Source organism: Thamnophis elegans, chromosome 5 (genome assembly GCF_009769535.1).
Source record: "Thamnophis elegans isolate rThaEle1 chromosome 5, rThaEle1.pri, whole genome shotgun sequence".
In the NCBI taxonomy this organism is placed as follows: domain Eukaryota; kingdom Metazoa; phylum Chordata; class Lepidosauria; order Squamata; family Colubridae; genus Thamnophis; species Thamnophis elegans.
The window spans coordinates 38,526,572-38,537,638 of NC_045545.1; the positions used below are offsets into that span (position 1 = coordinate 38,526,572).

At 41.6% G+C, this 11,067-nt stretch overlaps 1 protein-coding gene across 1 annotated transcript; it reads left to right on the top strand.

Annotated features, from left to right (window-relative positions):
• Positions 1-10,208: 10,208 nt before the first annotated feature.
• On the top strand, positions 10,209-10,714 carry LOC116508997 (homeobox protein Hox-B5-like). The gene is given in 2 exon segments (XM_032217866.1): positions 10,209-10,607; positions 10,610-10,714. Coding segments are annotated over 2 exon segments (504 nt in total).
• The last annotated feature ends 353 nt before the right edge of the window (positions 10,715-11,067 follow it).

The following is an 11,067-nucleotide window of genomic DNA, read 5'->3' on the forward strand; positions in this document are numbered from 1 at the left end:
CTAGGGATTGAATTCAATGGGCTGAATTAATCCTAATTGATTAGATTATAGCTATACAAATGCATACTCCTTACTTCGTATTTTACTCTTAAAAGTCAAAGCCCAATCTTGTCTACTCCCATTGTTAGATATCTTTAATGAAATTTTCTGTGATAAAAAAAGATTACTATAGTTCCAAGCTCACAAACTTCCATTATTTTTGAAATTAGAATTCTAACATCAAGTACTCATTTTTTAATCCTAAATGCTTCCTTTTGTCAAATTCCAAAAGACTGATTTCAACCAAGGTTCAAACATTATGTTATATTATTTTAATGGCATATGTTAATTAAAACTTATAAAGACACAGGGCATGTAAAATACCTTCCCAAATTACCCAGATTTGTTGTTGTTTGTTGCTATTGTCATTAAAAATGCTTTTAAAAAATATTTCACTTTCTCTCGCTGAACATGCTTAATTCTCTCCCATTATAATTTGGTGAACATTTAACTTTATCCAGGATATAAGTATAATTCACTTGCACAAATTAAATAGGTAATAAACTGAATCCATCATTGGAAGAGCAATCTTCAAGTCTGCTTCTCATTAGATGTGTTGCTTATGCACTGAACAAGAAGAATCATTAATTACATCATGGGCATGCTGTGAAATCAACAGCCACTGAACATATACAAACTATTTCTAGAGAACCAACACTTGGGAGCAGATCAGAAGTGAATATCTGCAGCAATCTTTCAGCTTTGCTGATTTATGGGAAGGATGGTTACAGAAAGCTTTATTCTCATGAAACCAATAGGTCAATTGTTTAAATGTTTGTATAGATTCTATCCCCCTTTCTCTGGATAGCTATTAAAGATTTGGATGGGTTTTTTTGTCTCCCAAATCTCATGTGGTTTCTATGCTGTGGGTCATAATTTAAATAGATCCATTATCTTGGCATGAATTGCCCCCCAATGAAGCAAATGTAATTATTATCCAATTAATTGGGTTTTCTGTTGATTCTCAGTTTGTGGCTTTATTATCAATGTATTATAATATAAAAATAATGTTGACAGGCCTTATGGGCATCATTTTAATTTAACACTGCATGTCCATGAAATGGTAATAAACTTGTATGCATTGTCTTAAACACTGAATCTCTACAGAGTGACATTTATTTAAAAGGTGCTTGAAGACTGAGCATTCTACACATTTATCCTTGCCTGTTTATCTGATCACATGGATCATACTTTTATTTTGACCAACCATGAAATATGTCTCTTTCCCCCCTCTTTTTTAATGGAACATTATTCTTTTGGGGTTGTGTCATGGTTGCTGGGCAACATATATTAGATTACTATTTGGGGTAAAAAAAGGAACGGTGGTCTAAATTAAGCATCCCTGAACTTTTAAACAGCAATTTGAGTGATCAAAGCACTTGACAATTCTGATTGATTAAAAGCAAAATAAAAACAAAAAGGAACTTGTTTCAATCATGTTGCCTGATTTGCTGGTCTTCAGATGTTTAAACGTTAACTTCCCTACTGATATTTAACTGACACCGGGAGGGTGTCAATTGGAAAGGGCAAGGATAAGCTATGAATTAAGAAATTCTCAAGAAAATGTCTTCAGCCTCCATACATCCAAATTTCTTCAGCTCCTCCCACTCCTTCCTACCCCATTTGCCATTTGGGGGACTGTAATACTGAATTAGAGGACCCGGTGGCTCAGTGGCTAAGATGCTGAACTTGTCGATCAGAAAGGTCGGCAATTTGGTGGTTCAAATCCCTAGCGCCACTTAATGGAGTGAGCTCCCATTACTTGTCCCAGCTTTTGCCAACCTAGCAGTTCGAAAGCATGTAAAAATGCAAGTAGAAAAATAGGGACTACCTTGGTGGTCCGTGCACCTTTGGTGTTTAGTCATGCTGGCCACATGACCATGGAATCGTCTTCAGCCAGCGCTGGATCTTCGGCTTAGAAACAGAGATGAGCACCATCCCTTAGAGTCGGGAACAACTAGCATATATATGCGAGGCAGTGGTGGGTTCCGGATCCCGTTGCAACCTGAACACCAGGTTCCCCACATGCACTTGTGCAACACGCGCGCAACACACGTGCATGTGTCCTTACCTCCATGATGCCTCTATGATGCCTCTGCGATGCTCCAGCTGCTCAGCGGAGCATTGCGCCATACACTCCATGCACATGCGTGGAAGCCCCAAAGAGCTCAAATACAGGTCAAGGTTGGAAACCCCTGGTCTATGCTATATCATAGACTTTGTTGCTTGAGGAATAAGGGACCTTTAGGAGTCATGTGGACATTTTTACTATCCAGGAAAATCCACTGTTCAAGAGAGAGATGCCTCACCACTTTTCCAGATACCATGCCCAAAGAGCTTTATAAATAGAAGACTTCCCATGATCCATGTTGCAGCGTGTAACCAAAATCTGGTGTGCTTATGAGATTGGGCTGATTCATCACTAGGGTGTTTCTGTAACACTGAGGCTTGTTTTGAAATATTGGCATGCAAGGAATTTCCACTCTTTGGGGATGGGGCAGAGGAGCAAGCAATCCATCAAGCAATGCTTCATTCTTCCTCCTTGCAGTCAAAAAGAGAACAGTCAAGGGCCCTTTAAAAGATGAACAGGAACCTACTAGGTTGGGATGGGGGTGGGGGAATAGAGAGGAGGAGGAAAAAGAGGAGGGGACAAACCAAGATAGCTCTGAGGTACATTTCAATCTGCTTGGTTCAGGAAGACAGGAATTTTCAATCTCTCTATCATTTTCAATATCATTAATCCTAAGCACTCCATTTTCCATGCTTGCCCGCCCAGGCCCTGAGAGTGAGCGACACACAAAGTGACACATATTCATCATTTGGCACTTGGTGCTGTGAAGGCTGTAATATAATATTAGTCTTGGGTGATCGTGTCTTTCTCTGTAGCCTCGGCATCGAGGACAGTAGATGACACAAATCGATCACCTGTGACATTTTTGATTTGGTGTCACTTTTCCTTTTTCTCCCATTTGTTTTGGCAGTTAAGAGGTAATTGTGTGACATTAGTATGAAAAAGACTTACTTTTCCTCAGCATATTTTATATAGATATAGATTTTGTTCCTTGGGCAGGAATAAGAGGGGCCTATCCCTTTTGTCTTTATTTTGTCTGTTTTTCTCTATGAGTATCTTTGAGTGTTGGAAGGAAGAGAAAGTAGCACAAATGTAGAGACCTTGGTGTGGTTAGCATTAGTGCTTTAGGGATTTCATATAATAATAGTGCACTTTCAGAAGTAAGCCAGTCATTTAGAAAGTAAGGCTTAAAATCCAATTCTCTCCCACATGGATGGATATGAAGTTATCTAAGGGGAGATCAGTAGATGTGAAGCCACTGAGCCGGAATAGATTCATACAAAGGAAAGCATGATCTAGGGCCATCAAGTCCAACTTACTACTCTGGAGAGGTAGGGGGGCAAAATTAAAACAGGACCCAAGTTATGGTTCTGCAATCTTTGCTTGAGCTACATGGTGTAGCCCATCACTGGTGTAAGATGGTTAGTGTAATTGCAGTCTGTGAAATCTGTCCTATCTTTGCCCTCAAGTATTTTGGCTATCCTCCCATCTTGGCTTAAAAGTTTTGGTTGTTGTAAAAGTCAGGTGGAAATTTCTTCCCAATCTCCAATTTGATGAGTTTCATTTTTCTCACCTGAAGTTACAAACAAATCTGCTTTGATAAATGATATTCTTAAAATGCCCCAATGGGTCAGACACTGGCAATAATATCTCAGTTATTGTCATGTAGTCAATAGGAGTTTGCCCATTGGTGGGATTCAATTTTTTTACTACCAGTTCTGTGGGTGTGGCTTGGTGGGCATGGCATGTCTTGGTGGGCATGTCTTGGTGGGTGCAGCTTGGTGAGCGTGGCAGGGGAAGGATACTGTAAAATCTCCATTCCCTACCTACTCCAGGGGAAAGTTACCGCAAAATCCCAATTTCTTCCCAATCAGCTGGGACTTGGGAGAAAGAGAATAGATGGGGGTGGATACTGATTTGGTGTCAACTAGGAAGTCGGGCTTTTCTACTATGGTGTCTCTTTCTAGAATTCTTCCCAAATGTCCTGGGGCAGATCCATTTTGAATAGAAGCACCTCAGGTACCAAAAGTACCCTTTCTTTCAAACCAGAAAAATATCCCTGTTTCCTTTCCAGGAACCAGTAGTATTGCAAGTAGCACAAAGTTTAAACTGCAGAAACAGCAGCTAGTTTGCATTACAGGAAACAACTTTCATGATCAAAACTCATTGTACCTAGCACTGTCATAACTAGGTTGATTAGTTCATCAGCTTTAGAAACGTTCCAGAGGTTAGCTGACTAGGATAATTCACTGAAAGAGCCAACATATTAAATAGTCAACTCATTCTCCAAATGTAGCTCTTTAGGTTGCCAAAAATATCATAACATAGACTAATCAGCAGGCTTGAAACGTTAATGGCAGGAATCCTAAGTATGAAAAACAACAACAATGACAACAACCAAGCACATGTTTAGAAGTAAAGCTAATAGGAATCATCAGCTGCCCTGCTAACCATCTCTTTTGAGAAGAAAGGATGCTTAGTGTCTGAGATTATAGAATGGAGCTCAAGGAGAGAAAGGCAAAGGTTGACTAGCTAGAAATCTGAAGTATGCTATACTTAATGGTTTGTTGAAAGCCCTGCTTATAATCCAGAATAATCCAGAATGCTGAATTCCAAATGGACATATCCTCTAAACATTTAAATTAATTTTAATACTCTCATGTTCAACACCTCTATTTTTAACAAGATGTACATGTGTTAATAATTTTAAATTTTGTAATAAAACTTGAAGTACTTAGACAAATAAAAAAGAGATCAAGATTTTAGCCAATAATATTAATTGTCTGTAAAGGAAAATATCTTTAACATTTCAATACATTCATAGCTAGAATTTGAGAAATGCATTAAACTTTACAAAATGTGCTGGATAGACTGCTGGAAAAAATCAATTCTATCACCATAGGACTAGCCTAATCAGCAGACCACTTCTTTCATAGAGTGTATATCCTTATGTTAAAAACAAGCAAACAATGATAGCTTTCCTGTTGAAAATAAAGAAAGAAAGAAACCAAGAGAAAGAGCATCTACAAGAGTAGAAAAAGCAACCAATAATGGTTTGGATCATGTTTCTCAGTTATAGCACCTTTAAGATGTATAGACTTCAATTCCCAGCATTCCCCACATGCTTGAAGTCTAAAAATCTTAAAGTTGATAAGGCTGAGAAACACTGGCTTGGATCACCATGTGGACCGTATTAAAAGTGATGGCAGTTTGGCCTCCTCAGGCTCAAACCTTTAAAATGGCCGCAATTTTAATGTTTATGTGGACCCTCCTCCACTGAAAAAACTAACAGCATTTTAACTCCCAACACTTGTAACCACTTGTAGACAAACAGAAGCCATCAAAAGAACTTTACTGTGGTCCTCAGATGTGGGCATTGTGTATTCCTGTTGAAAAATATTCCAGAAATATAGCACCTTAGATATAAAGGCCCTGTCTCCAGTCGTTACCCTCTTGTGCACTTGTTTCAGGTACCTTACCTGTGAAACAAACGCAAGAGCAGCTCAGAAGATGCTATTATGAGTAGGCAGATGGAGTGTAACATATGTCCTGATGGACTGATGCTCTCATAAGCTCATCAGATGCTCCCTACCAAGTTGAACATGTTTAACCTAGTCAGGAGATAAATTGCTCTCCTTGTCAGTTTCCCATTTAAAATGCAAACAAGATTTGACAGAGTAAACTGAATAAAGATTTGGATCGGATAATCCAGTAAAGGCTAATTACTAAAACAAAATGAGACACTGAAGCACAGCCTCCCTTCTCCCTCACTGGCTAACGAGGTCTCTCTCTTTGATGAGTTCCCTGCCTCCAGTATCAGCGCTTTCTATCAAGGAACGCAAGCTATTAGCTCCTTTTAACAATTCATGACGCTCAATATACTGATTAGGAGCCTGTGATACATAATTTAAAACTACTTGGATGTTCTGTGGCCAGTTAAGAAGAAAGCAATGAGTTTGAACAAACCTTGCTAATTAGAGCTCTTGATGGCTTCTGATTAGGATTCCTAATTAGGTGTCCTAAGTAAATCTTTTCTTGTTTTTAAATTTGTTGTCTTCAGGGCTTTAGCTTTCTTATTACCTGATCCTAGGAAATCACAACAAAGCCTCACTGGGATGATAGATAACAGATTAGCTGTCCAATAACCCTCTTTTCAACCTAGGTGAAGATGTGGAGATGCCTGCCAGGGAATAGAAATTAGTTGAGATGTATTAATGCAAATACATTGAAGAGGAGGAGTTAAAATGGAAGAAAAAAGGAGAGAATTGTGGCATCAATATAAACATCAGCACATTTCATCCACATAAACATTTTGTTTGCACTGTCTGTTTTTGTATTTTTTTAAGGTTGGTCTTTAACCATATTTAAACATATCTGGTAAGCTTTTGAGGTGTGAATGAGAAAAGGCAATTATGCCACACAGCATTATAGAATCATAGAGCTGGAATGTCTTCTAGTCCAACTCCCTGTCATTATATTGTCCCGGACAAATGGTTGCCCAATCTTTTCATGAACCCTTCCAGTAATGGAGCACCCACGACTCCATGAGACAAACTCTTCTATTGAATAATTGTTCTCAATGTCAGGAAATTCTTCCTTATTTCCAGGTTGGATCTCCCTCTGATGAGCTTCCACTCACTACTTCTTGTCCTACCTTCAGGTACTCTGGAGAATAAAGCAAACCTCTCTTCCTTATGGCAGCTCTTCAAGTATTGGAAGATTGCTATCAAATCTCCTCTAAGTCTTCTCTTAAATATATTTAGTTACCTTAGCTATTCATTATATACTTTAGCCTCCAGACATCCTCGTCATCTTTGTTGCTCTTTTCTGCACTCTTTCTAGGACCTGTACAACTTTTCTGTATTGTGGTGATTAGAGCTGGATGCAAATTCTATCTGTGGCTTTACTAATACAGTATAGAGCAGTACTATCACTTCCCATGATCTTCTGTTAATGCAGCCTAGGACGGCATTGGATTTTTTGGCAGTCGCAGCACACTGCTGGCTCATACTTAAGTGGTGGTCCATTAGGACACCTAAATCCCTCTCACAATTGAGCCAGTACTGCCTATTCTATACCTGTGCATCTGGGTTTTCCTGCCTAAATGCAGGATGTTACTTTTCTCACCAATGAACTGCATTTTATTGGAAAGGACCCATTCCTCAAATTGGTCAAGATCTTTCTGAATCTTGAGTCTATCTTCCAAAATGCTAGCAATTCTTCTCAGCTTTGTGTTATATGCAGGTTTGATGAGTACCCAGGGGTGGGCTTCAAAAAATTTAGCAAGGGGTTCTCTGCCCGGTTGCTGGGTGAGCATAGCCATGGTGAGCATGGCCTAGTCAGCTCCTGAACCACAGTGTGTGTGTGTGGGGGGGGACATTTTTGCCCTCCCCGGGCTCCAGAAGCTTTCTTCCGGAGGCCCTCTGGAGGCCAGAATCAGGCCTTCCCAACCTTCCAGTAGGCCCATTTTTCGCCCTCCCTGAGCCTGCTACGCGTGCACCCTGCACTTTCCTGCATCCAAAATGGGCTGCGTGGGGACTCCTGGAAGAGGAGGGGTGGGGTGGGCTAGGAGTGGGATTTTGGGGTTCTCTGAACTACACAGAATCTTAGCTAGAGGTTCTCTCAAACCCCTGCAAATCCCCAGCAGCCCACTCCCATCGATTTCCTTATCTAGATCATTTATTGAAGAGCTCTGGATCAAGAAAGAACCTTGAAATTCCCCATTGCATGCTTCTCTCCATGTAGATGTACAGTAATTTCATTGAGGACCACATGGTGAGTTTAGTTGGTCAGTCAACTCAAATCCATCTGGTGATGGTCCTGTCTATTCCACATTTTGTGGATCAAAGCTGTCATCTATTTTATCAAATGCTTTACTGAAGTCTATACTTTCTCCAGAGCATTTATTTGGTCCACTAATTTTGTTACTTTATCAAAGAAGGCAAATAAAGTTTGTTGATGGGACCTGCTTTTAATAAACGTATGCTGGCTTCAAGTGTTCACCTTGTTCATTTCTAGCTGCCACTTGGTTTTTAATCTTTTCGTAACAGAATTAGTGACCAGTTCAGTACTATCAAAATAGCATGTATTTTGTTTAAGTTATGATATTTATGTTTGACTAAGGAGGATTTTTTTAGAATATATGTAGCAGGGGTGGGTTGCTGCCAGTTTTACTACCGGATTGCAACCTGCGTGCAACCTGCGTGTGTTGTTCAATGTAAATTGTTTTTCGTGCATGCGCAGAACAATTAACAGTGGACTGCACAGGTACAGTCCCTAAAAAACAAAATGGTGACGGCAAGGGAACCAGCGAGGGAACCAGTTTTGGGCTGGATCGTTGCTAGTTCTGTGGCCCAGGCCCGAACTGGGCCAAACTGGGAGCAACCCACCTCTGATATGTAGTCACTTTTTTCTGGTTGCAGTACATTGACAGGGAGAGGCTACACAGCAGAGAGATTTCATTTAAGAGCCTGGTCTTTTATTTCTACTAAACAGAGGTTTATAACCTTTTCTAATCCTTTTACAATTTGGGGTAAATATTTTGTAATAGTAAGCTGGAGGGGGACCCAGGCCCATTTCTGGGATCACAACATTTATTTAAAATGTAGCATTTATTAAAGCAGCATGCTCCCCTCAAACCTTTTGGGCACCAGGGACTGATTCTATGGAGAGTGGTTTTTCCATGGACCGGAAGCGGTGTGTTGAACATCCAACATTTTAGGGATCTTTTCTCTCACAAAACACAGTGCCAATGAGCTTACCCATTTCTTACTAGCCTTAAATATAAAGGTAAAGGTTCCACTCGCACATATGTTAAGGTGACCAGATTTTCAGATTGGTAGAGGGACACCTTTGACCGGGGGGGGGGGGGGCTTGATTAAAAATTTTATGCGGAGCAACAAAACTTTTCATATAACGCAAAAATAGTATTGTAATTTTTTTAAAATTTCAACATAACTACAATTTACAAATATAAATTGTAACTGTTGCCAAACATCAAAATTTTGATCTCGTGACCATGAGGATGCTGCAACAGTCGCTAAGTGTGAAAATGATTGCTAAGTGTGAAAAATGGTCATCAGTCACTTTTTACAATGCCATTGTAACTTTGGTCACTAAGCCCATTATACCACCTTTCTTGCCACAGTTCTTAAGTGAATAACTGCAGCTGATAAGTTAGTAACATAAGTGATCTGTGATAAGAGCCTGGAGGAAACACTTTGTGGCTTTGAGGTGGATAGAAGCTACTTGAGATCGACCAATCAATCAGTCTCAAGACGTGGAGACTCTGGAAAGAGTGCAGAGAAAAGCAAGAAAGATGATTAGGGGACCAGAGGATAAAATATATGAAGAACAGTTGCAGGAATTGTGGATTTCTAGTCTATAGAAAAGAAGATCTAGGAGTGACATGATGGCAGTCTTCCAATATTTGAGGGGCTGCCCCAAAGAAGAAGGGGTCAACCTATTCTCCAAAGCCCCTGAAGGACAAGAAGCAATTGATGGAACCTAACCAGGGAGAGAAGCAACCTAGAACTAAGGAGAAATTTCCTGACAGTGAGGACAATTAACCAGAAGTTGTGGGTGATCCATCACAGGAGGTTTTGAAAAAGATAATGTACAACAGTTTGTCTGAAATGGGGTTGGACTAGATGACCTCCAGCTCCGGTATTCTGCATTCTTCTCTAAGAAAGACAACAGGGGCTGGAAAGTCCATTTAGTGGCTTGCCATGGCCATTGCAACCCTCATTCCACAATGTCGGTGTTGCAACTGTTGACCAGGGCTCTGGTCAAATCAGAATTGAGCTGGAGGGGACCTTGGAGGTCTTCTAGTCCATCCCCCCCTCAAGCAGGAGATCCTATCCATTTTAGACAAGCGGCTGTCCAGTGCCTCTTCTTAAAATTTGCTGACCGACGCTGCGGCTGAGTTAAAGCCGGCAAAGCCCAGCACCCCTGCCTGCCCAGCTGAGGTGTTCCTAGCAGAGGAGGGGGAGGGGAAGGCACCGCCGCTATAACTCATTAATACATCATAAATTCTCAAGCACGGGGGCTATAACCACCACAAACCCCACAAATCAAGCCCTCCAAGATACAAACCCACATGAGTTATTACTTTGTACATTCTTTCTCAGGACGCTACCCTAATGCCGCAGACTATCAGCTGTTAAATTATGGGGCCGGCAGATCCATGGATGGATCCTATAGAGATCCAGGCAACATGCAGGGCGGCTCTTACGAGGGATACAAATACAATGGAATGGATTTGAGCATCAGCGGATCAGCCACCACCACCTCCTCCTCCTCCTCCAGCCAATTTGGAGTGGTTGGGGATAGCTCTCGCGTCTTTTCTGCCCAGGCAGCGCTCGACAGCAGGTTAAGAGAGGCGTTCAGCTGCTCCTTGTCCTGTCCCGAATCCCTCCCTTGCACAAGCAGCACCAGTAGTGGCGGTGTCAATGAAAGCCATGGAGGCAAGACAGCCAGGTCCTCCCACGCCAACCAGTAGCTTCTGTCGGCGCAGTTAGCGTCACCGCATTTGCCGAAATATACAAAACCAGCACGTCCTCGCGAACCGAAGAGAGCGGTTCTCAAGCCAACAAGGGCGGCTGAGTTCAGATGGAGCCGAACGCCACCTCCACGCCAGCGGCATAAAGCCTGCCCCCTTCTTGTCTCCCACCCAACATGTTTCGCTGAACGGTGGCCGAGTTCTAAACTGCCGGCATGACTTTGAAGGGCTGGATTGCCTTCCGCGTGGGCTGACGTGGAAGGGAAGCGGCAAGCCAGCACTTCAAAGTCATGCCGGCACTTTAGCGTGCCCCTCGGCCGCCATTCAGCGAAAGATGTTTCGCTGAATGACGGTCGAGTTCTAAACTGCCGGCATGACTTTGAAGGGCTGGATTGCCTTCTGCGTGGGCCGACGTGGAAGGCAAGCGGCAAGCCAGCACTTCAAAGTCATGCCGGCA